At 48.5% G+C, this 26,763-nt stretch overlaps 1 protein-coding gene across 2 annotated transcripts; it reads right to left on the bottom strand.

Annotated features, from left to right (window-relative positions):
* Positions 1 to 2,603: 2,603 nt before the first annotated feature.
* CALM1 (calmodulin 1) lies at positions 2,604 to 10,599 on the bottom strand. Of its 2 annotated transcripts, XM_055435804.2 has the most exons (6): positions 10,396 to 10,599; positions 7,850 to 7,880; positions 6,666 to 6,809; positions 4,174 to 4,280; positions 3,653 to 3,788; positions 2,604 to 3,487 (listed from the first exon to the last, which is right to left on the bottom strand). In XM_055435804.2, the coding sequence occupies exons 1-6, from the start codon at positions 10,396 to 10,398 to the stop codon at positions 3,459 to 3,461; spliced, it is 450 nt and encodes a 149-aa protein (XP_055291779.1). In that variant the 5' UTR covers positions 10,399 to 10,599; the 3' UTR covers positions 2,604 to 3,458. The 2 variants fall into 2 exon arrangements, with proteins under 2 accessions (XP_055291779.1, XP_055291778.1); XM_055435803.2 differs by lacking the exon at positions 10,396 to 10,599 and having other exon boundaries at positions 7,850 to 7,886.
* Positions 10,600 to 26,763: the final 16,164 nt, after the last annotated feature.

The following is a 26,763-nucleotide window of genomic DNA, read 5'->3' on the forward strand; positions in this document are numbered from 1 at the left end:
TTATTGAATACAGTGCCAGGTTTATAAATAAAACTTATTTACAATTTCCATAGAGTTGGTCCCCCATCAGAGAGGTGGTTAAATCTCCAAACAGTTTATCTCAAAAGATTTACAGCAACGTTCAAGTACATCTCCTTCGCAAATCACCACGGTGAAGGGTGACTTCCGTAAACAAGAGAACGACCACCATCTTGGCTACAGACCTGTTTAACGAACATTATAATAAATTTGGAGAAAGAACACACACTCCACCCACGCCACTACCTTCTTCCTCCGAGGGATACAGACAGCAGAGAACTTCTGTCTCCTGCAAACTTCAAGGGATCAATAAGAGCTAAGAGTAACCGCCAGCTGAAGGATATAGTAAGACACATTCGTGGAAATCTAGTCACTGCCAAAAGGATAGGTGTATTTAGGATATACAGTAATTACTTCAAATGTTGAAAATGGCTGAATGAACCAGGAGCGGACTTGACCAAATTCACACTCTGTTCAGGAGGAAGTTCCGGGACTGCTGAGGGGCCGCTAGTCACACTGTTGCTCCGACGGCCCAAGCGGCGCCAGGCCAACTGGCCGGCCCCGTGTCACGACATGGTCACGAGTCCAGTCAGACATGCACTTATAAAGAGGGTATAAAAATATGTACAGCAGCTAGTTTTCAATGTGTTTGAAAGCTGCCGAAAGTTACCAATTTAAAGTATGCAAAAAATTCGTTTGTCAAAAAATCAGGAAGAAAAAAAAAGCCTTCCTTGGCAACAGTGCATCAGAAGCCCATCTGAAATATCAAGACGTTTGCTTGACACCTACCCCGAACAGATGGAGAAGGAAACTGTGAGCGTGTGCGCCAAGGGCTCAGCAGTTTTTTATGGCAAGTCTCAGGCTCAAGCGGATGCCAGTTAAACTAGTCACTCTATATGTATATATAAATATATGTATATGTATTTATAGAGCAGTTAGAAGTGGGGCCAGAGTTTCAGAGTCGCGCCCCCCTCGCCCAGCTCATCTCCTCACAAACCCCCGTGGACTGCAGACACCTAACCCTAGGGGGCTGGTCGTCCCCTCCAAGGCCAGAAAGGCTCCAGTGGACTAAGCTTCCCCTCGAGGCCAGACTGGAACTCAGCACCCGCTGGGGGTACGTTTCTGGTTCCCAAACAGAATCCTGACCACTTATGAATCTGGCTTCAAGGGTGGTCTTTTTGCAAAGGCTACGGGACCAACATGGAGTACACCCAGCTCCTAGAAAAAGACATGGTGAAAGGGTTAAGACAGAAGGCAAAGTTCCTAAAAAACAAGCCAAATCGTCCTTAACCCTTTTTAAAGCTACTAAGAGACCATCAGCCACAGGCCTGAGAATGGGTCAACAGTCTGGCTACTTGACCTCCCGGCAATTAATATCCAGGTTATCCACTTCCTCAAACCAGAAACCCCAGTCCTCTCTCACCAGGAGAAAACCTCCGCGGTACTGATGTTCCCTTGATTCAGAGTTACGGAAGCCAAGCCTCGCCCACGATGCCAACCTCTCTTCTACCGACCACTCAGCCCAGGGAGCAGCAGCCAAGCAGAGGGGTGGGCTCCTCTCCACGGCTCGGACCCACCCCTCTGGCGGGGAAAACAAAGGAGCTGCAAACGCCAGAGAGACAGGGAGCAGGAGACAGAGACGCGCAGGGCCTCCACAAACCAACCCTGAAGGCACCTGACAGGCTGCAGAGCGCGTCTCACCACTGCACCGGCAGCCTGCTGCTGTTCCCGGGCACAGACAGACCTCCCACACACGAACACTCAAAATCCAATCTCCTAATAAGATGCAACCAATTAACACCCCGAAAAATGCACATTCAGCCTTCAAGAACAGCTCGGCACTAAATCCAATACGCTTTTTAGGGGACTTTTAGGCAGACCAATCCCATCGCCAAGATCAGTACCAGCATCTTGTTACAGTTTTGTAAGGAAATACAAAATTCCCTCTGGGCTGGAGTTTTACTTTCAAGTTGGGGGTTAGAATTGGTTCTACTGGGGGCAGGGGGCGGGGAGGAGCAAAGTTAAAAAAAAAAGTGAAGTCTAAAGTTAAGTACAATCATAAATTAAAAATTGTGAATCAAAAGGTGACTGGTAGTGTCCTTTAGGCATGAAGAGACTGGCTTAGAAAAGTGACCACTGCTTCTACCACACACAGCGAGGATTCAATTATAGCCGCACTAAATCATCCCTTGCACAGATGGTCTCAAATAGTTACATAAAACAGGTAATCAGCAGCACAATTGCTAAGAACCCCTAAATACATGCTTGAGAGAAAGTGGTTTTTGTTTTTTCCTTCATTCAAGAGCTCTACTGCCTGAATACTCAGTAAGTTACCATGATTCACTCCCCGCTCCCCCCAGTGAAAATACAAGTAGACCTACATGTCCATAAACAAGATGAAGCCATCAGTATCTGCTTGGTTTGGGGCAAGGTCTTGGGCTCAGCGGTTGGTGCTGGGATGCGTGTTTGTGTGGATGGGGGGTACCCAATGCTGGGCTGTGGGCATTTTTTAAAGGTACACTGGCCTCCCCTCCGACTGGCTCGTCCCCGTTTAGGTCTGAGCTTTACAAAGCATTTAACACCACTTTAAGTTAATGGTTTTTTTTATTGGAAAAAAAAAAAAAAAGACTAGCATTTACAACTTGGAATGGATGTAAATTGTAAATTTCTTGAACAGCAATGTTGATGGTTGTGCTCAAGTCCACAGCCACAGCCTACTCTGCCGGCTCCAAGTCATGGTTCAGAAGGTTTTAAAAACAGAGAGTCCAAAGATGCTCCCTTGATAAAAGTTTCTTTTTAAAAATTTGTATGAATGGTGATAGCCTGACACACATTCCGCTCAGCACAACACGGACAACCTGCAGACACACACGGGCACGCCGCCAGGGTGTGTCACGGTCGCCAGGGGGCGTTACGAGGCCCGCCTGCAGCGGTGGGACTGCGCCTGGACAGTCATCCTACACAGCATCCCGAGGTAAACCAATCTGAAATGCCTCTTCTCAGTAAACCAGCTACGACAATTTACACTAACAATTTGAACTAGAACCCCTCTGAGTAGGTTTTGAATTTGTTTTTTTCACTTTTTCATTTTTAATACAAACGCCTGACTGTGCTCAATTGTCAAGCTGCATGCATGAAAAACTGGCCAGCCCAAACAGTGTTATTAATCATGAGCAGATGGACCTGCCAGGAGTCCACTAAGTGCTTCCTTATTGTTAAGGTAGGACAAGTATTTATATCGGAAAACTGAGGTGTAGCTTGATCTTTAGGGGACAGGACCACCAACCAATACATGCAGATTTGTGTGTGGACAGAAGGTACTTCTGACATTCGGTTTTGCTATATAGAAACAGAATGAGGAAATGAACTTTTTTTTTGCAAGAGGTAAGTAAAGATTCAGTCTGATTCTTCTAGAGGGGAAAGGAGTTGAAAGCAGCTCTTCATTTTGCAGTCATCATCTGTACGAATTCTGAAAAGACAAATAATCATAACTTTTGGTTATCTTCAGAAGCAGCTTTAATGAACGTAACCTCTCTAGTCCGCACAGGGGAAAACCCCTGGCTGCAGCAGCTAACTTGCTCACGGGTCCTGAAGGAGGACATCACAGAGCGAGCTAGGGACGCGGGGGTCTCACCTTCGTAGTTGACTTGTCCGTCTCCATCGATGTCTGCTTCTCTGATCATTTCATCCACCTCCTCGTCTGTCAGTTTCTCTCCCAGGTTTGTCATGACGTGGCGGAGCTCTGCGGCACTGATGTAACCGTTGCCATCCTGTGAACACGCCGCAGTGGTTACCGGTAGGGACTCAGCGCCGTGGGCAAGCAAGGCACTGCCCCTGTGTGTAAATGCCAACTCTCCAGCACCCCCTCCACCACTAAACACATGCAGGCAGCCAACGCAGAGACCGCGGGGCTTTTAAAAAAGCAAAAGAAACTGCAACAATCAAGAAACCTGATTCAAAATTTCTCTACTATTTATTATGCTTATTCTCATATGATAAGGTTACTACAGTAAGTCAGGAATATTTGAAAGTGAGATTACAGAGGCTCAGGCAGGTAGATAAAGAGTTCTAACTAGAAAAGAATGTGAAAGCTTTTAGAAATGATGGCCACAAAGTCATATTTCACCACGGTCAGCAGTGCAGACACAGGGTTACCTTGTCAAAGACTCGGAATGCCTCACGGATTTCTTCTTCACTGTCGGTGTCTTTCATTTTTCTAGCCATCATAGTCAAAAATTCTGGGAAGTCAATGGTGCCATTACCTCAAATTAAAAAGCAAAACCTTGTGTAAAATCAGTGCTCCAGTTAACACTACTCAAGAGAGATAATTTTAGAATCACTTTATAGAACGGTAAGCATTTAGTAAGACAAACTGGCGAACGGCTTTATCAGGTTGTATTATCTCAGGTCTGAACTATTCAAAAACTTCACAGGGCACTTCACATGATTCATGTATTTCAAACTAGTAATCAATGCCCAGGACAGCATTTAATGATGCAAAGGAAACTGTACACACAGCTTCTTGGCCACTGAAAGGTTTGTACTGTTCAACAGGAAAAAAAAAAAGCCCACAGCAGTGCTGGCTGCATCTTTCCGCTCCCACGGGAGGCACCTGAGATTGCCTTCCCCCAAGTCAGGGAGATCCCTCGGCTCGAACTCGGCCTACACTGGTGATGCTGGTAAAGGCCCATCACTGAGCCACCAAGGCTTCTAAGGAAGAACGCGAGTGGAGAAAGACATGAGTGGCAAAAAGGTGCCTGTCACGCCAGGGACCGTGACGGTGGAGAGCCCCCTCCAGGAGGAGGACACGTCACGGGAAGTCACCTGTGCGCTCCCAGCTCAGTGTCTTTATTTCCTACCGAGGGCTCGGAAGGGTTTTCTTAGCTGAGATCATAACAATCAGGACACTGTCAGCAGAATCTGTTCTGGGGCCAGTATTCCAAACTCCTCCTTTAAAACAACAGTCATATGAACACGCCAGAGACAAGCCACCAGATCAATAGTGTAACTTGAACTAAACAGAAGTAAAAATTAAATTAGAAGGAAAAAAAGCCTTATGTGAAGTTACTGTTTTCCACCAGTACCTTTAAAACAAAGTAGTAATTCACAGATTCCTTCAAAGCATTTTGGCCTCCAAAAATTTAAAGCATTATTGTTCATGGCAGACAGAAACCAGTTGTCTGAAATGATCTCTTATAGCCCTATAGAGATGTTCTTCAGCATCAACATATTCATTCATTGCAAATGTTAGATTCTATAGCTTGAGAAAACGTCCCCTCCCCTCCTTGTTCCATAAAATCAGAGGGCCTAATACATTTTGCCAGTCCCCAGTTTCCTGGGCTACACTATACGAGAGCCATGCTGTGTTCCCAGATGGCTGATCACCTTAGCAGTCAAATGAGACAGAACTATGAATAAACCTTTCTCTAAATTATTAACAATGAAAACAGTCTTTAGAAGTAGCTCAGATGGGCTTCAGTTCAGTCGCTCAGTCGTGTCTGACTCTCCGCGACCCCATGAATCACAGCACGCCAGGCCTCCCTGTCCATCACCAACTCCCGGAGTTCACTCAAATTCATGTCCACAGAGTCGGTGATGCCATCCAGCCATCTCATTCTCGGTCGTCCCCTCCTCCTCCCGCCCCCAACCTTTCCCAGCATCAGTCTTTTCCAGTGAGTCAACTCGTCGCATGAGGTGGCCAAAGTATTGCAGTCAGATGGGCTTAAACCACTGTTAAAGAGCTGACCCCAAACCCCGGCTTCTAAATATATGTGACCAGCAGTATAACTCTGTTTTATCACATTATACCATACTTTATTATACCATATTTTTAAATGGCTACTATCAAGCTGATCAAGAAAGTCTAGATCCAAACTGTTTATTCCTATTTCATCTTTTCAAAATTTACTAATGTTCTACAACGTTATGTTTATAGATTTGATTAATTTACTTAAATGGATTATATAAATCAAACTTACTAATATTATTTCCAAAGTACATGGTTTTTCTCTGGGGGGAGAAGGGAGTGATTAAAAACTACTTATGATAGAAGCAAGCAGTAAAAAGGTCTCCTGTCCACTGTTCTGGAGTTCAGAGAACCAATGACTGAACGGCAAGTTCCTCCTGGCGCCGCGTCCTCCTAGTAGCGTCTATAAATCTCGTCCCACCTGTCCTCATGCACCCCCCTCCAAGCCCCACGTGATCCCTGAAATTCTCAATAAACTCATCGACGGCTCAGACTGTACTTGCTTCTATATATTAACATCTGAGAAGGTTCTTCCCCCACTTCACTTGGGGTTTGTCTCCTGAGACAACCAAGCTTTTTTAAAAGGTCTATGGCTATTTATTTTTACTTTCCCCATAGTACTCAGTGCAGACTCACAGGCCAGTTGATAAAGACTGAGCTACAGGTCATGGCAAGTAGAAAAGAACAATACTGTGATCTGATCCAGGAAATATTCTGGACAGCGAGCAGGGCTAGAGGCAGGCCTGTAATCTTCTATTTTAATTGTCAACGGCCGTAAAGAAACCACAGAAAGGATCTTTGCACATTTGCTTTGCTCTCGACACCTGAAAGACAATCTGGTAACATGTCTGAACTTGAATCACACAACACTGGCACTCGTTCACAGCTCTAGCGCCCTTACCGTCAGCGTCCACCTCGTTGATCATGTCCTGCAGTTCGGCTTCTGTTGGGTTCTGACCCAACGACCTCATGACGGTTCCAAGTTCCTTGGTGGTGATGGTGCCGTCACCATCTTTGTCAAATAGGGAGAAAGCTTCCTTGAATTCTGAAAACGTAAGTTTACCTTTTAGAACCAACGTCTTCACCCAACCCAGTCACAGCACGCCCGTCCCCTGAACTTGCCAAAGCAAGCCAAGTTGTCAAGTTAACAGAAACCGCCTGCTCTTTATCTGCTGAAACAAAGACCACAGCAATCACCCTGGACGCGCCCTCACATAGAACACAGAGCAAACGCCACCACAGGCAGCCAGTGCCACATAACTACAGAATTCCCACGTTTTTAAAGGTTAAGCTTCAACAGTTTACTGCTAGGTCCAATCTGACACGGGAAGATTGGTCCACACACTCCCGTAAGGTCCCTTCCTGTAAAATCTCTACAGCTGTAAGAGCTCCTTGTTTCACAGCAACAGGAGAGGTGGTTACCAGAAATGGACAATCCCTGGTAACCAGTGTGTTCTCTCTGCACGGCATTCAGAGTATTTCAAAGGCAGTCCTGGTTTCCTGAAGAGAAGCCATCTCAAAAAACCCCTCTGGGGGCTTCCCTGGCAATCCAGTGGTTAAGACCCTGCACTCCCAATGCAGGGGGCACAGGTTCAATCCCTGGTTGGGGAGCTAAGATCTGGCATGCCACATACCGAGGTCAAAAAACCCAAGAAAGTCCTCCAGGGACTATTAAAAGCTAAAATCTACACTAACACTAACTTCATTCCCTTCGCGATGATTGCGGTGGTCCTCACTATCCTCCTCACCATTTCCCATTTAGAATAGCAGGCACAAGCTTTCCAGGTGCGTTACAAAGTGAGATTCTAAACTACATCTGTGAACAGCAGGCTCCATACACTCATTCCATACAAGCCCAGCACACCTTGAAGTACTCCAGCTTGTAACAAGTGGATATCCTTAGTTCCACTTACTTTTACATCATCTCCGAAAGACTGACAAGGAGTGACATAACCTAAATATTTCTGCTTGTTGTTTGCCTTTAAATAAGACCCTCAGCAAACTGCTCAGACTAAGGCAAGAGGGAAGCGTCACTGAGACTGCTTAGCTCTGGTCTCCCAAGACTCCCTGTAGTCATCCACTTACCAGCAATCTGCTCTTCGGTCAGCTGATCAGCCTGCATAGAAAAAGAAAAGGTTATAATTCAACCCACTGGAGTCTGGAGTCAGCATAGCTTTTCCAATTAAGTCTTTTTAATAGTGATCTTTCTCAACTGTGAAAATTTCACCCATGTCATTTAAGAGATACAATTAGAATGCAGGGAACCCTTTATACTGTTTTAAAAACAAAGGATGACAAGTTACAGACAAGGTCTCCAGGTTTTCTTCTCTGGGCCTACTGGGTCTCTGCTCTGCGGTGGGTCCAACTAGGATAGTCAGTTCATCATCTGAGAAATGGCACCTCTAGTGGCAACAGGCCCGCTGCAGCAGCCGCAGGGCCCGGCTCTGGGAAGAGCGCCACCTACTGCACGGACACCGCGCTCCCCGCGGCCATCCACGGAGGGACCCAACCTGCCGCGGCTATCCCTGCAGCCAGGACCGCGGCCAGGTCAGGCCTTCAGTGCACCTTGCGCACTGCTGCGGGCACTCCAAATCTCCAAACTGGCGTTACATAATGGCACTGGCTTGGATTAACAGGCTTTTATATCTACTTTACGAGATACAATTAAGTGGGGAAAAAAATAAATACACAGCAATGGGTTATCCTACCAACTTCATTTCCATGCTTTCCAATCACTTAAATTAGGCAGTTATTTGTTAAAAGGCTACCATTTAGAACAACTAAATGTCCTTGGTCAAATTATCCTATGATTCAAAAGCCAGGGGGAGGGGGGGAAATGGAACGGTCCTACAATTGAGCTGTTACAAAACTGCAAATATGAAGTACACAGAAACTACATAATGATGAGGCTGTGCCCTCTTTTTCTGAGAGGAACTATTAACTTTGCTACAGGATATTTACTCTACCCATTCTAAGGGTGATCTAAGAGCTGCTCCTAATAAACACACTTTACTCGAGGTGGTAACGGCCACGAAGGCAATTCTCACTTGCATTTATTTGGTCTCTGCAACGCTGATCTTGTGCCTCCAGCCACGGGAATTCGGAATCTCAAGGACAGATATTTTTATTTTAATGAAGAATGTCTAACGAAGCCAGTTCCAAAACAAGTCCTAGTATAAAGCTGATGGCAGTTTATTCAAACTCGCAAATGAAAACTTCTACAATAAAATTGATGTTCCAACATATTGACTTAGGGAGGAAACATTTTTTTTCAAATCAGAACTGTGTCTCCTCTCCTCCGTGCCCCGGACACGGCACGCCGGTTTTCTTTATAGCGAAGGAAGGAGACACGAGGATTTATGTAATGCCAGGGCTACGTCTCTGCCTCGTACAACAGGAAGCGCTGCCGGCCACACCTCGAAAGAGAAGGTGTCACCTCGCCGGGGAAGTGTCCTCTGGGAGTGGAGATCGAGGCTGTCGACCCGCCTCGACACAGAAGGACACGCTCACCGCCACACCGCGTCGGCCTCGGGGCAGAGGTGCGCGGGCCCCGCCGAGAGCCGCCTCCCCTCCCCGCCGAGCCAGAAAGACTGGGGGTGATGTCAGCCCTGCCGACCGGGGGATGGCACACCCGGAGAGGCGCACGGGCGCATCTGGCCGCCGGGGAGCCGCAGAAGAGGCGGAAACGAGGAGGGCATCTCCCCTCGGACTGGAGGAAGCGCGGGCCGGAGAAAGTGCCGGGCGAGGTGGCCCCGGCAGCAGGGTGCGGGGCGCCTCTCCTTCCAGGCCAGGGAGACCCCCCCACCCGCCGCGGGCGGGGCCCGAGCGCGCCCCGCGCCTCCCGCCCGCTTCTGCCCTGCGCGCCGCCACCTCCCCCGGAGCACAAACTTCGCGTCTCCACTGGAGACCGTGGCGCGCGCCAGCGCTGCTCCCCGCCCCCCGCCCCAGTTAGCGCGGCCGAGCGCCGCCCGCGGGGGGGGGCCGCCCGGTGCCCCGCGGCCGCTCGCCTCCACCGCCGCGCGCGGCGGGTCTGCAGGGGCGCCGGCCGCCACGACGCGGGCCCCGGGCCGCCGCAGGGCCCCGCCCGGCCGCCGCTTCCGCCCCCGCCGCCCCCCGCCCCGCGCCTTCCTGCCCCCACCCCACGCTCCCCGGCTCCTTCCTTCCCGACCCACGCCCGCGCCGCGCCCCCCGGGAGGGAGGCGGGAGGAGCGCCCCGAGGGGACGGCGGCCGCCCCGCGCCCCGGCGCCGTGCGCCACCGGCTCGCTCCGGCCCATTCATTCTCCGCCGCCCGCGAGCCGGGGTCCGGCCGCGGCCCCGCCCGGCCCCCAGCCCCTAGGGCGGCCCGGGGGCGGCCGGCGGAGCGGGCGGGTGCGGGGGCCCCGGCGCGGCCAGAACCCCCGCCCGCGGCCGGGCGCGGCCAGCACCGGCCCCACGACGGGCCGGAACGCGAACGGGGCTGCCCAGCCGAGGAAACCGGGGTGCAGACCCAGGGCGCGTCCTGAGCCGCAGCGGCTGCGCAACACCCGGAAGCCAGGAGAAGCCACCCAGCGAGGGAAAGACGGCGAAGGCGACGGGGTCGGGAGAGCGCGGGCAGGCGGCCGGCCGCCGGCACTCGCCGCGCCCCACCTACCATGGTGCGAGCGAGGCAGGGAGGCCGAGAGAGCGAGGGGGGCCGCGCCGGGGCCGGGACCGCAGGGCGCCTCCGCTACAGCCGCTGCCGGGGCGCCGTGTGCGCTGAGCGCTGTGCCGCCGCCAACCGCCGCCGCCAACCGCGCCAACGGCTCCGCGCCCGCCAGGCTCTCAGCACCGCCGCCGCGCCGCGCGCCTGCTCCCCGCCCTATATATACGGCGCCGCGTATCCCTCCGCCGCCGCGCCGCCGCCTCGCCCTGCGCAGCGCCGCGGGGGCCGGGCCTCGCCGCCTGGCCCCGCCCACAGCCCTGGCCCCGCCCCCGGCCTCCCGCCCGCCCGGCGCGCGCGCGGCCACCTGCGGGGCCGGGGCCCTGGCGCGGAGACGCGTGGAGGGGCGCGGGGCGCGTGCAGCGAAGAGTGCCCGCAGGTGCCAGCCCGGGCCGGGGCGAAGACAGAGCGGCTGCGTAGCCGACGGGGGGCGGCTCCGCTTCAGAAGGCCCCCGCCCCTCGCCCCCGGCCCCCACCCCGCCGGCGGGACCCCCTCCGCCCCTTCCTGCCCCCCGCCTCGCGCCCCTCGCATCGTGCGCCCCGGGGCAGCGGGCTGGTCCTGGCCTCGGGGTCTGCCGCTCGCCCCCGCCGCCGGGGAGCCGTGGGCAGTTCTGGGGTGGGGGCGGCCGCACCTTCGGCGACCGAGGACAGGGATCCGGAGGGAGCAAGTGTCCTCACGCAAGAAACTGCTTAGACGTTTGCTTTTCAAGCAATGTAGGAGACAAGTGAACATATATGCTCGGTTGCTAAATCCGTGTCATGCTCATATGCTTAACCAGTCTTTTCTTAATGTTTTTACATTTCCACTGAATTTTTTTTATGCTTTTTTGTATGCTTGAATAATCTCCCTCTCCTACTTTATTTTTCCCCCCTATGGAAAGCACTACTCATCCTGACACTAGTCTTACTGAAATCAACGTACCCTGTGCATCTTCTGTAGACTTTCAAACCTCATGCTTTGATTTTTTAAATTTTATTTTAGTTACTTGGTCCTAGGAGCTCAGATCTTTATTCGTAGATCCACAGAAACAAGGAAAAAAATAGATACATAGAATCCCCTAGATTAGAGTTGGAACACACAGTTTAATTGACTCTACTATGGAGCTCGACCATTTTTTAATGCACAATCTTAAATATATTTCAAGTAGTATTTTAATCTAAAATGTACTATTTTCAATTTTCTGTATACCAAGAAAAGGACCATATCAGTTATAAATGTAAAGCCCAGAAGTTTGTAAAAATCTTGACAAAATGCTGCAGTTTCTTCTCTTGCCAAGGCAGAGCACAGAATCTGATCTTTTGTTTACAGGGCCTGGGCAACAGTTGCAAGTTATTATTTGCATACTCTTTCAGAGAATGTGGCAAAGTGTGTGACTGACAACCTCTGCTAGAAAGGGCTTTGCTTGGTTATTCTTGTTTCTGGCTTTGACACAGTTTGCAGAAAAGATGTTTTAAAACGATGGAAAATGTTTGTGCATGTTGTAGGTGCCCAGGACTTGTGTGATAGCCTCAGACAAATATCTGTGGAACTGTTTTTACTGATATGCCTTCTGGAATGTGGTAGAAAGGGGGAACCAACTGTGCGATTTAAAGGGAGGCTGCCACAGTGAGCCAGGGAATGGTGCTGCCTTCCCTCTGCAGATGAGAAAGACATCATCTGCTGAACGTGGTTATCACCATCACCCTGTCTTCCTGGGCAAAAACTCGAGTGGGAGTAAACTGTATGTTAATAGGAGAGCTGGAAATAGGGCAAAGGGACGAATACAGAGTCAATTAAAAGAATGTTCAGTGATACAGTGACTTATAGTCTAAACGGCCGAATATGCGAAGGGAATTGGTATTCTTTTGCCAGGCTTTTCGTACAGTAGTTAAATACATTTTAAAACTTGGTATACATTGTATGAGAAGGAGGAAAAATGGCCTCGAGATGAAATGTATTTAATTCTTAAAGGTTTATTAGGTTCTGATAGTTTTCTGTTCCTTATAATTAAGTTGCTAGAATCCATGGTTTTGAAAACCAGGCATTTTCTAAAATAATGTTTCTTCTTCCATCATTTAACCTATTTCACCCAAATAAAACACTCTGAAACTTTTTCATGACTTTATTTGCTAAAGACTGTATTTCAAAGTCATCTTATTATAGTAAAATTCATTATTGTGATTCTTTACATTTTACCAGCTAGAGTTCTCTTTTGATAATTTTTTATCAAAGTACAGCTTTCAAGTCTATTGGATTGGTAACGAGGTCATGCTTTACTCAGTTTTATGGCAGTTTGACACATTGAAATATAAGAAGGTCAAGTGACTTGCCCAAGATCTTGCCATGAATCAGGGATGGAGCATAAAATAGAGTGTGAGCCCTTGAGCCCTTGTTCAGGGACTCTAAGATTAGATTATGTATTAATGAAATTAACATCTGAAAATTGAAAATGTACCATGTGAAGATTTATGTATTTCCTGAAGCAGGTTCTTCTGACCACCTGGATGATCACTGGGTTTTCTTTAAAGATTTAAGTGAATAAACTTTCTAATTTATGAAAAGATCAGGAATCAAGAAATCCCTTGGATTGCAAGGAGATCCAGCCAATCCATCCTAAAGGAAATTAGTCCTGAATATCCATTGGAAGGACTGATGTTGAAGCTGAAACTCCAATACTTTGGCCACTTGATGCGAAGAGCTGACTCATCTGAAATGACCCTGATGCTGGGAAAGATTGAGGGTGGGAGGAGAAGGGGATGACAGAGGATGAGATGGTTGGATGGCATCACCAACTCAATGGACATGAGTTTGAGTAAACTCCGGGAGTTGGTGATGGACAGGGAGGCCTGGTGTGCTGCAGTCCACGGGGTCACAAAGAGTCGGACACAACTGAGCAACTGAACTGAACTGAACTGAAGCCACATTATTGTGAAGTCATTGGCAGGCAGATTCTTTACCATTAAGCCACCTTGGCTACAGTCCATGGGGTCTCAAAGAGTCGGCACGGCTGAGCACAGCACTGCATTGTGAAGTCATAATTTACTGAGAGTCAAAAGACCATGGAATATTTCATGATATTGAGAGAAAATGGCTGTGATGATTTAAATAAGTGAAGAGTCAAAGTGTTACTTGCTCAGTCGTGTCCCTTCTTTGTGACCCCACAGACCGTAGCCCGCCAGGCTCCTCTGTCCACAGCATTCTCCAGGCAAGAATACTGGGGTGGATTGCTATTCCCTTCTCCAGGGGATCTTCCCAGCCCAGGACTGAATCCAGGTCTCCTGCATTACAGGCAAATTTGTTACCATCTGAGCCACTGGGGAATAAAGTAATGTTAAATTGAAGAAAAACAAAGAATGCAACCCTCTGTCAGGAATCTCAAATTTTAATATCATTTCTGTCACTAACCTGATCACCCATTTGAGTCTAACAGAAGAAATGTAATCATTGTACATATTCAGGGGTAAGACAGGTTTGGCTTTAATCTAGAAATTCCTTCCAACTGTAAACCCTATGCCTGAGATTATAATACATATGATTGTAAAACATACATGTTTAATATGTATTATCATATATGTCATATGTGTGTACACACAAACATATTGAAGGGGAAGAGGGCAAATGGAGAAATGCAAACAGCTTAAAGATTAACATTTAATGGGACTTCCCTGGCAGTCCAGCAGTTAAGACTCCAGGCTTTTAATGAAGGGGGCGTGGGTTTGACCCCTGGTTGGGGAGCTAAGATCTCATGCCCTGTGACACAGCCGAAAATTTTTTAAAAAATAACATTTGCTGAGCATTTGGCCACTTGATGCAAGGAACCGACTCGTTGGAAAAGACCCTGATGCTGGGAAAGATTGAAGGCGGGAGGAGAAGGGGACGACAGAGGATGAGATGGTTGGATGGCATCACCGACTCAATGGACATGAGTTTGAGTAAACTCCAGGAGTTGGTGATGGACAGGGAGGCCTGGTGTGCTGCAGTCCATGGGGTTGCAAAGAGCTGAGCGACTGAACTGAACTGAGCATTGGCTATGGCCAGGCCCTGTGCTAACTGTATCATTTCATCCTCCTGCCCATGCTGTGAGTCCGGCGTCATTATCCTTATGTAAAAACCAAGGCACTGAGGGACTCAATGATTTGCCTAATTTAAGTGTTGAAATGAAAAAATGTATTTCAGAGGACCAAGCATAAGCATTACACTATATCTCTTGTAAATTAATAGAATTAATTTTTAATTTTTTTTGAAGGAACACAACAAGATTAAAATTGTTTTTTTAAGAAATACTTAAAGGATTCAAAATTAAAATAAGATCAGAGGAATGCAGTAATAGCCGTACCTACCACACCAGGAGCAGAGTGTATAAGAAAAAGCAAAACATTCGCTTTATGATGCTTCCTGGTCAGAGGACATTCCTCATTTTGCAAATGAGGTCTAAACAGCTGAGGAGACTTGCTCACCACCAGACCTTTAGTCGACGGCTGTATCTGTCGCTGAGAGAGGTAACTGACAACTCTGTGCTGCTGCTGCTGCGTCGCGTCAGTCGTGGCCGACTCTGCGGCCCGACAGACGGCAGCCGACCAGGCTCCCCCGTCCCTGGGATTCTCCAGGCAAGAACAGTGGAGTGGGTTGCCATTTCCTTCTCCAATGCATGAAAGTGAAAAGTGAAAGTGAAGTCGCCCAGTCGTGTCTGACTCTGCGACCCCATAGACTGCAGCCCACCAGGCTCCTCCATCCATGGGATTTTCCAGGCAAAAGTACTGGAGTAGGGTGCCAGTGCCTTCTCTCTCATCCCAATCCTATTCCATGATGCATCTCTTGGAGTTGGTATTTTATTTTTATAAATGCATTTATTATTTACGGCATTGCTGGGTCTTTGTTACTGCTCCGGCTTTCCTCGAGCTGCAACGGGCAGGGGCCTCTCTCCAGCTGTGAGGCACAGGCTTCTCACTGTGGTGGCTTCTCTCACTGGGGAACATGGGCTTCAGGGCGTTCGGACTTGAGCAGCTTGACACCTGGGCTCAGAGTTGTGGCTCTAGAGCACAGGTCAGTAGTCGTCGTGGCTTAGATCCTCCGAGGCACGTGGGATCTTCCCAGATCAGCGACTGAATCCCTGTCTCCTGCATTGGCAGCCAGATTCTTTACCACTGAGCCACCAGGGAAGCTGAGGAGTTGGTATTTTAAACTAAATAGAGACAAATGGATGGATGGATAGGTAGGTAGGTAGATCTGTAGCCTTCATGGAGCTCACACTGTTCTGAGAAAATGACTCTGTGTAGGGGGTCAGTGGGGTTGGGGGAGCTTACACTGTTCTGAGAAAGTGACTGTGGGGGGGGGCAGTGGGGTAGGGGGAGAGAGGTGGATGCTTAGCTTGATGGTTTTTACAAAGTCACAAGTCTAAATTCATTCACTGTAACCACAGGCTGTTGTGTCTTCATAGATGGATTATCTAGTTAGAGAATTTTCTTTACGAAATTTGCAGTCCCAAACTGGAGCCCCTCTCCTGAGCTATCTCACAGGAAAGAAATCTTGTCTTCGACCTCTCCACCATCCACAGCTGCCTCCTTCTCTGTCCCATGGTCCAACATAATTTGATGATGATCCACCATTTGGGATTTTCTTCCTCACTAATCATCTCCAATAGCCAGAACAGGCTCCTGCTGTTTGTGTGTGGATTTACATTTCATTAAATGTTATATAGGATTATTATATAAGCTTTACTATATCAATAACAAAATACCTCATTATTTTTCCACTTAAAATTTTGCTATTCCAATATCTTTTTTTGCTATTTTATGAATGACACAGGGAAAATTCTAACATTACATTTAAATTTGAAATGTGTTACCATCATAAGGAAATAGTGAGTTTTAAGCCATGACTTATCACCATGAGAAAAACATTATCAATTTTAGCATATGTCTGTTTTGCAAGCATGTGTGGTTAGTCACTCAGTTGTGTCCAACTCTTTGCAACCCTATGGATTGTAGCCCATTAGGCTCCTCTGTCCATTCAGGCAAGAATACTGGAGTGGGTTGCCATTCCCTTCTCCAGGGGATCTTCCTGACCTAGGGATCGAACCTGTGTCTCCTGCATTATAGGCGGATTCTTTACCTGCTGAGCCTTCAGGGAAGCCCTGTGTCTATTTAGTGTCCCAGAATTTTAAGTGAATCATAATCAACCTCTACATACCCTACTATGAGTTTCAGCTTGCGGCAGTACTCAGCATATTAATGATCTAAAGAGAAATAGCACCATTCCCCTTGAATGTGTGCCCCGTTCTTGTTTGTTTTCAAACTACTTTGTACAGAAGAGGACAAGTCTTGCCCAACACTCACAGCGATTGTGCTTGTTTTGCTAGTAGCTGTGGTGATGGATCTGCATTATTCCCTCCACCTGGTCCACCCTTGGGACCAGGGCCATGAATATGCAACACAGCCAGCTGAGGTCAGGGATAGAGAACAGAGCAAGATAACCGACAAGGAAAGAGACCGGACCCCTGACTCAGGCCTCATTAGCTCTGTGCTTTGCATGCGTGCTCAGTCGCTTCAGTTCTGTCTGACTCTGTGAGACCCTATGGACTGTGGCCCACCACCTGTAGCTCCTCTGTCCATGGGATTCTCCAGGCAGGAACACTGCAGTGGGTTGCCATTTCCTCCTCCAGGGGACCTGTGCTTTAATGGACTGCGATCTCAAGTCACAGGCAGCCAATAGTTATACAGACTTAGGGACCAAGTATGTGTATTCAAATTCCAAAATGCCCAGTGGGAGAAGATCATAGTTTTTTGCCTTAGTTGTTTACACTAAATTCAAACTTTTTTTTTTTTTAAATTGGTCTGACCTACCGAGCAAAGTATTCTCTAAGCCATATTAATTTTGGAAATTTCCTGAGTCACCATTCTCCCCATTAATCCAAAAATCAAGTGCCAAAGTTACTTCAATCATCATAAGAACAGTAAGCAACAACGTCTCATTTCTACCACATGCGCTAGAGTTGGGGACACACTAGAAAGCAGGTTTAAGACGTTCAGGCAACAACAGGCATTTAGCAGCTTACAGATGATTTAACAACTAGGTCGATGGAGGGCTCTGTCGCCACAGCGGTAAGCTGGAATGATTAGGTTTTGGGGTGACTCAGTTTGCCTGAAGGGCAGAACCAGTGGTCAGCACAAATTGGTACTTTCATTGAGGCCTTGATATGCAGAAAACTGGACCATAATGATAAATCAGAGAAACTGATGCTGATGGTGGATTATACCAAAGAATGGGCCTCACCAGTGCCAACAGAACCAAGGTCCACTCTGGCGACTGTGTGGTTTGGTTTCGACTCGTAACGAATAACTGTCCCGCCTCTGGAGCTGTGCGGCCCTCGAGCCATGAGCGATGTGTGGCTGTCGAGGTCAAAGGGGTTACGCCTTCAGTTCCTTTGTTTCACTAGCTACCGTCAAGCACTCAGTGGGCCCACGTGGCCAGCGGGCTTCCTAGCGGTTACCTAGTCCAACAGTGTATTCCGTCATCACAGAAGTCTTACTGGGTTGCACTGAGCGAGACTGAGCACCCCATTCTAGAACTGTAAGAAAGCAAAAAGGAAGGAACATCCATGCTTACCTGGATCAAAAATGCTGAGGGTCCCCCAAATGTTTAGTCTCACATGTGTCATTCTTGGTTCTTCCCTGATGACTTTGTTCCCTTCTGATCCATCCAACGCAGTCATCAGCATAGTTTTCATCCCGTCTCTTCTCTGCTCAGAACTTTTCAGAGGCTCCCCAGTGCCTGCAGGAGATAAAATGGAAAGCCCTTGTGTCTAGCATTCAAAGCCATTCAACACATTGTTAATCTACTTTTTCAGCATTACTTTTGTTATCCTACAAACATGGATTTTCTGCTTCAGACAAATTGGTTTCCTCTCTGAGCCCTGAATACACATTGTGTCCTCCCAACTCACTGCCTTTTCCATGCCACTCCCAGTGTCCAGATACCTGTCCAAATCCGTGTGTGTGTGTGTGTTTGTGTGTGTGTTTGCACGCACGTGCTCAGTCATGTCTGACTCTTTGCAACTCTATGGACTGCAGCCCAGCAGCCTCCTCAGTCCATGGGATTCTCCAGGCAAGAATACTGGAGTAGGTTGCCATTTCCTTCTCCACGGGATCTTCCCAATGCAGGGATCATACTCCTGTCTTCTGAGCCTCCTTCAATGGCAGGCAGATTCTTTACCATTGAGCCACCTGGGAAGGTGAAAGTCGCTCAGTCATGTCTGACTCTGCGACCCCATGGACTATCCATGGACTTCTCCAGGCCAGAATACTGGAGTGGGTAGCCTATTCCCTTCTCCAGGGGATCTTCCCATCCCAGGGATCGAACCCAAGTCTCCCGCGTTGCAGATGGGCTCTTTACCAGCTGAGCCACCAGGGAAGCCACCTGAGAAGCCCTGTCCGTGTCATTACCACCTGTCTAAATCCTACCAGTCCTTCATGTCCTGTTTAAAGGACGTATCTTTCACATTTTCCCAGTGATCATAGCTCTAAGTACTACTTCCCTGGTGATCCAGTGGTTAAGACTTCAGCTTCCAGTGCAGGGGGTGCCCGTTCAATCCCTGGTGGTGGCTCAGACCGTAAAGAATCTGCCTGCAATGTGGGAGACCTGGGTTCTATCCCTGGGTCAGGAAGATCCCCTGGAGAAAGGAATGGCAACCCACTCCTGTCTTCTGGCCCAGAGAATCCCATAGACAGAGGAGCTTGCCGGGCTACAGTCCATGGGGTCACAAAGAGTCAGACACGACCGAGCAACTAACACTATAGTTCAAAACAATTCTTCCTGTCTCCTGAATTCCTGCACCTTTTACCCAATTCTACTTGATATTATCCTTTCATATATTCTATCTCCTCGTACTAGCAGAAGCTACCATCTTATACTCTGAACTCAGCTCAGTATCTGATAACAAATATCACTAGATTATTTAATTGATTAGTGCTGAGCTCAATTCACTATCGGGCTAGAGAGGATATGAGAAATGAATTTTCCGAAGCAGAGAGAAAAGGAAAAGGAAGTCCTCTGCTTTAATCCCGCCACCGGAACTAGCACCGGAAACGAGACTCCCTGGAGTACAGTGGGTCATACTTCCTCAGGAATAGGCTGGACTGTTCCTCCTTTGATTCTGACCCTTCTACAGCCCTGAACAAGTACGTACCTGGGCTGAGCCTTCCTTTCTTTGGCAGTCCTTTCCCCACTTTCCTGAGACTGGATCCATTCCCAGCTTCCTGTATGGAGAAAATATGGCCAAAGGCAGGTTGTTGAACAGAAAAACTGGGCCTATCTCTGTCCAAGTCCAGTGAAGATGCTTTTGAGTTTTATTCGTTCTAAGTAGAGACTCTGAGTCATTGGTTAATAAACCAACTCTGGGCACCACCACAGGATGACTGGATTGTTTTGGCCACTGGGAAGATTTGCCTTCAGGAGAGTTTTCAAGCTTTACCATGAGTACTGGTGGGCACCTTTCTTCTCACACTCTCCCTATAAACCAAAGCGAGGGACAGAAATTTTGTTTTCTTTCAGCGAAAAGTTTTGTTATTTTTATTGTTCTGACAAAGAAAACAGTTATTTCCCAATAAAAGGACAATATTGTGCAATATTATCTGCCAGGTTAAATGACTATTTCCTTAGCCAGTTAACCACACAGACTCAGCCATGGGCTTGAGTGAGGGTTACACAGGAGAAAAGAACGTCAAATTAGTTTGTAAACAATGAAGACCTAAATAAATGTGAACTGTGGCTGTTCATAACATTTTATAACATCAATCAATCAGCTAAATATGGCAAAGGTCAGATAGAAAGCAATTCAGAACCAGTCAGGGAATCAAGCAGTTTCAGTGAACCCAACAGTTCAGCAGTGGGAAGATCCAAGGCTTCCCATTTTTCAGCGCCCCCAGCGGGCTGGTACCCAGGGCAACAAGACCTCGCAGCCTCATTTCCTCCACCACACCACTGGAATGCTGCTGAGTCATCACCCTCTCCTAGAGCAGCCAAAGAAACTGGTGACTCCGAGAACCGATTTATAGCCTCAAGTCTCACTGCGCTGGCTCTCCTCTGACACACGGAGTTTCCTTGTTGCACCTGTTTCACACAAAGCTTGAAATCTAGGTGCTAAGTCACTCAGTCATGTCCTACTCTTTGTGAGTCCATGGACTGTAAATTCTCCATCCATGGAATTCTCCTCTACCTGTGGAATTCTCCAGGCAAGAATACTGGAGTGGGTAGCCATTCCCTTCTCCAGGGGCTCTTCTTGACCCAGGGATCGAACCCAGGTCTCCTGCATTGTAGGCAGATTCTTTACTAACTGAGTCACAAGAAAATGACCTTAAAACTGAAAAGCAGCAAAATATAGAAGCCATGCTTTAAATGGTCTATTGACATAGTGATTCTAATAGAGGTATTTCTGACTTTCAAATCCTAAGGAAAGGTGAAAAACTGATCAAAGCCATTCAGGACTTTGTACTTGTGGGAACTTTGTATTTTGAGGTACTTTGAGGTTTCAACCTCTGTTTTGTGTGGTGATACCACAGGCCCTCACAAAGCCATTTTTTACTTTCTAAACTCTGTTGCTTGTAACATTTGCAAGGTGGTCAGCTAGGTTAGAGGGTTAGGCATTGCTAAAGTCATGGAACAAGTTTTTCTTTCTGTGAAAAAGCACCATACTCTGAACAAATTCAGTTATACCTGTTTTAATTACCTAAAGAAAAGAACCAAGTTTTTAGGAACCACCTTATAAGTTGCATAGTGAGAAATGAAGATATAACCATGATTATTCTTTACTAGCATTTTTAATATCCTGAAAAACACTTCAGGTTGTGAAAGAATTATAATTCTATAACTACCTTTGGTTTCATTTATTACCAATCTCAAAAAAATGAGCTGTGCACAACACTGCAAATCAACTATACTTCAATTTAAAAATAATTAGCTTCTCTGAGCTCTTTTAGGAATAAAAAGGGGGACCTCTGCTAGCCTGAAGAAGCTGTAAGTAAATATGATAAAGCTTAACGAGAGGATAGTGTCAGCAATCTAAATGAAGGTCAAAGATTTTAAACAAGCTGTATAGATAAGGCCTAGCACAGAGAACAATTCAGGACAGCCAATCCCTAAATGGAATTACAAAGTCCAAAGAAAAGTCATCTTGAGATTTTCCATCACTTGGAGGCCTTGCAGATGATAACATTCCTCTGCTCCCCCTAAAATGATTAATCGTTGATTAAAATGTTTTCAAAGTTCAAAGGAAAGCTCAGTCTAGTAAGATCCTAAAGGCTGCTCTGTCCTGAACTTGTACTTCTTGGAACTTAGTTTTCTTATCTGAAAATTGGAAAAGGGGACCCAGATGGACTTTGGTTCCTCCCAGATTTAGAATTTTATGATTCTAAATATTTTGCTTGTGAAACTTGTGAGGAACTTGTGCAGAACTCCCTAGTAACTAGGAGACCCCTAGAGATGTGGCTACAAATAGCGCTAAGGTCACAGGGGACTTGACTCAAGAGTTACATCTTTTTATAAATGGTAAAAATTAAGACCATTATAGAGTTCTTACTCTGTTGAATTATAATTAAAATACTTAGACTATGCCATGTCTGCTCCAACTGATCAATCCTGGACATTTATTTCCAAAAATTGCCAAAAAATAATCAAAAGCTGGGTAGAGGACAGTATCTCTTTACAAAGAGCAGAAAACCAACAATAAAAGGGGAAAGTAAGCAATTTTGAATGAGTCAGATTTTTTAAAAAATCAATTTCTTCTACATCTGTATTCTTCGAAGGACATAATAGACTATACAAAGGAAACCTTGGAAATAAACCCTGCTATTTCAAAAGATAATGTCCCATAATGATGATATTTCCTTAATTTAAAAGCAAGTGGGGAAAATTCAAATGGAAAAAAAAAAAAACTAGTGTTGAAAGAAGAAACTATACTTTCTATAGGATAGATTCTCAGTAAGTACTGGTTGACTGATTTTCTTGGAACTCAAAAGAACCTTTCATATCCACGTATTCTTTCTACCTCTGTCTTAATTATTTGCTCATCTATTCCTTCAATAAACCTTTATTGAGCTTATGGAAATGAAATTCACCAAATACTGAGAATATGAAAATAAATTTGATAGGCCCTGTCCTTGAGGAGCTCACACTTTAGCGAGCTAGTTTTCTGACCACCAAAAAGTAGCGGGTTCATATGTACTGGGACTTCAGTAAACTCAGAGGAATCCTTTGCGGCACACTGATTCACACGAAGAAAAGCCTGGGATACACTTGACGGTAAACCTAGCTTCTTGGTAAACGGGGACTCTCCCTCCAGTGTGAAAATAAATGTAACAGGGAGTTTCTGAGCCGTCTCAGAGCACAGCGAAAGCCGCGAAGATCGGGTGTTACTGTAGCTCCGGAGACAGACAACCTGGCCTCGGGGCGGCTGCAGAAGGCGGATCGACCTTTCTGGCTCTCGGGCTGCTCACCGCACGCAGCGGGATGAGGGGTCCCCAGACAGCCTCTGCCCTAGGCAGGCTGCGGGGCCGGGCGGCTGGACGGCATCACCGCCCGGACTGACACGCGCCTGAGCACGCTCCAGCGGCGGACAGCGAGGCCCGGCCTGCCGCAGTCCCTGGGGTCGCGGAGAGTCGGCGCGACGGGGCGGCTGGACTGAAGCGGACAGCGTGTCTCGCAAGCCTCCTCCACCGAGGCGTCTCCCCTCTGGACTCAGGACACGGCCCCTGCGCTACCCCGGGGCGCACCGTCGGGTCCGCCCGCGGGCCGAGGTAAACGCAGACCACGTGAGGGACACGCCCGCGGGTGCGCTCCCGGGCGGCCGGGAAGGGCCCGGCTTTCGAGGTGGGGCACGTCTTTCGTCCTCTCCCCGGCGGCACCTCAGAGAGCGTCGCGCGAGCCGTCAGGAGCGCGACCTCGCCGAGCCAGGAGGCAGGGCGAGGACGGCTCGAGAGTGCCCCTCGGGGGCCAAGCGCAAGGCGGGGGATCCAGCGCTCCCTTCGGAGCCACTCGCCTCCCGCCGAGCCCCGCGCCGCAGCCGTTCAAGCGCGCGCGCTCGCGGGCGGGGCGGGGCGGGGCGGGGCGGGGCGGGGGCACTATATCTCCCGGCGGAGGAGCACGCGAGCCGCGACGCACTGCCGCCAAAGCGCGCTGCCCTGCAGCGGTCGCTTAGCTGGCGCTGCCGAGGCGGCTTTCCTCGCTCAGTCAGAGAAGGGCGCTCTGATTGGCCAGCACGACCCCGCAGTGGTCGGCCGGAAAGAGTCGAGGCGCCTGATTGGCCGCTCCGCACCTGCAATGCGTCAAGCCGCGGTGGGCGTGGAGCGCTTCCGCGTGAACGGCTGCGGACCGAGGGGCCGCCGGCCGCCGGGAGGGCGCGGCGCCGTCTGCGGCCGCCATCTTTACTAGGGGCGGCGCGGGCCGCTCGCGCTCGTCGGGGTTTCTCGCGGCGCCCCTGGGCCGGCAGAGAAACGCTCTGCGACAGCAGTTTCGTGTGTGTGTGTCTGTGTGTGTGTGTGTGTGTGTGGAGGGCCTCTCCCCTTTTCCGCTGCGGCGGGCCGTCCCGTGTGGGCTCAGGTCCCAGCAGGCGGCGGGGGCAGAACCGGAGAGCTGGCGGCTTCCCCGGGTGAGGCGGGCCTGGTGGGAGGCCGCGGCCGCTGCCCTCAGCCCGCGGGTGTGCGCTCCGTCGGCGGCGCCGCGAGGGCGCTTTGACTCCACTTCTAGGCGCGACAGGGAGGTTCGCCCCCCGGGCATCTTGCTCGCGCTGGAAGGCAGTTCTGGAAACCTCTCCCGAATACGTCATGGTTCCTGCTCACGCCGAGCGCGCTCCCCGCCTGCAGGGAATGCGTTTTGGTTTTTTGTTGTTTTTTTTTAGAGCTGTAAATCCTAACAGCCGTCTTGGAAACTATTTACCGGCTGCAGAGACCGTGGCCTGCGGCAGCGAAACGGAGCTTGCCTGACACACACCCTGCGAGACGTTGGCTGAAAATTATTTTGATCGTACCCGTTTGGTTGCCTTTTTAGGCAACTGTTATGTTTGTACGTGCATCCGGCTTTCGTTCGTCTCTGATATCCACCCCTGCAAAAAAGAAGAAAAAGGCCCCCCCCTTTTTTTTTTTAAATCTTTTACTGTAGCAAAAGTGGTCGTGGTTCAGGACCCCTTCGGTGGATACGAGTGAAGAGAAAGAGCAGTGTTCCCGGGGTAAATTAGAGCTAGAGGAACGGGAAAAGGCCATGTTCGTCTGCTTTAGTGGGAGCGATGTCTTGGGTTTTATTTGAGCCGGGTAGGTGCAAACTCGGTGCGCCGTGGCTATCCAAGGTGAATTCTGGACGCCTCGTGGTGTGGGCGTTGCCATGGCTGCAGGGAGAGCGCGTTGGTGAATTGCCGGGCCAATAAACCCGGCTAGGCCACCGCTCCCTTGTGTGAAGTCCTAGTAGTAATTGACTACCCAGGTTTGTGTGTCCAGGCTTTCACCTTTCCCATCCGTTTCCAAGATGCTGGACTGATCTTACAGGCACACGTGGGTCTGTATTGATTCCAGTATTGACCAAGGCAGGCACAGTCTCTGCCTTACAAGGTTTTCTAATTAGAACCTGCAGGTGGGAACATGGGTTTGATACCATGGGCAACCCACTCCAGTGCTCTTGCCTGGAGAATCCCAGTGTCGGGGGAGCCTGGTGGGCTTCCGTCTCTGGGGTCACACAGTCGGACACGACTGAAGTGACTTAGCAGCAGCAGCCATACAATTTGATTTGTTAAGTTATTGTTTCTCTTACCTAATAGTACCGATTTTGAACACTTAATCATTGGCTTTTACGCGTTTTCCCATAGGCCTCACTTTACCTTAGGGTGCCTTCTGCCTAAACCTGACACTGCATTTTACTATTTGTAAGTATAATGCTAGAGTTCATGGAGACTGCAAAAGAAAGAGAACTGCCGTTTTGCATAATCTCCATGTAGCAAGAACCCCTCGTGCTGCTGTGGAGCACACAGTAATTCAGTGTTCTTTAGCAGCTGCAGTGCTGGAAGTCAGCCACTTTGCTTGCACTGTGAGATAGAGCAAAGGACGAAATCTTCCAGAGCCTTGGTTTCTTCTGTAGTGTGAAGAGAACCAAGTCTGTCTCACAGTCCTTGTGAGCAATGCATAAGATAGAAATGTGCCAGGACTTGGTAAATTGTAGAACTATTGATAATATTCATTCGCTAATGCATCGGAGTGCCCATAACTGTCTGACCTTGTGATAGGAAGATTTTCCTTCAATATTTTCTGCTTTGTGGGAAGAACAGATGGACAAACTCAAATCTAAAATAAACCTTAAATGGCCTGGTGTTTTTCTTAATTGAAGCATAGTATTAATATAGCCTTGTTAGCATGCAGTGCCAGATTTGAGGGCCCTTAGGGTGACTAGCTAGCTCATCAGTTTGTCTTGGTCTTTCCTGGTTTTAGCATCAAAGGCACATGTCCTAGAAAGCCCCATGTCCTAGAAAGCCCCTCTGCCCCAGGCAAAGTGGGACACTTGGTCACCCTTGGATTGTTTTCATTGCCACAAAATGGGAGGATGAAGAGAATAGGAAATGAAGATTCCGACTATATAGAGGCGATTATATTTCCCTGCAGCTGGAGGCTACTGGGCTCAAGCAAAGGGATGTCCTTGTGTGAGACAAGTGTGGGGTGGGGCCTGAAATGTAGCATGTCCCAGTCAAACGATTTTATTCATCTTTATTGTTCCTCCTCTCAGGCCCCACATGGAATTTACCTTTCATATTTTTGAAGTTTCTTATTCAGTGTTACTCTTTATCTCTGATAATGAATGAGAGTCCTCAGTCGTGTCCGACTCTTTGCGACCCCGTGGGCTACACAGTCCATGGAATTCTCCAGGCAAGAACACTGGAGTGGGTAGCCTTTCCCTTCTTCAGGGGATCTTCCCAACCCAGGAATTGAACCGGGGTCTCCTGCATTGCAGGCGGATTCTTTATCAACTGAGCTATGGGGGAAGCCCAGGCTCTGGTAAAGGCTTTCCCAAATGGTTCATCACTTGAGTGCAGAAGTTCTTGTTTATTCTGTGGACACCTTTGCCAATCTGATGCAGCCTAATGCTGCTGCGTTTCACTTAGAGGCTAGTGAAGATAGATCTTCTGCTTTTCCATGCAAGTTCATGGACCCAATTGTCTCCATGTAGGCCAGGTTCGGACACGACTGAGCGACTGAACTGAACTGAACTGAGGCCAGGTTCAGAGCCCTGCTCCCTCTCCCTCACCTCCTGCAGGTCCCTTTCCAGCCTGGCCTCTCTTATTCTCTTTCACCTTTGCATTCTTGCCATTACAC

This window comes from Moschus berezovskii, chromosome 9 (assembly GCF_049115385.1).
Source record: "Moschus berezovskii isolate FMDL1 chromosome 9, NW_MosBer_1.0, whole genome shotgun sequence".
Taxonomy (NCBI): Eukaryota; Metazoa; Chordata; class Mammalia; order Artiodactyla; family Moschidae; genus Moschus; species Moschus berezovskii.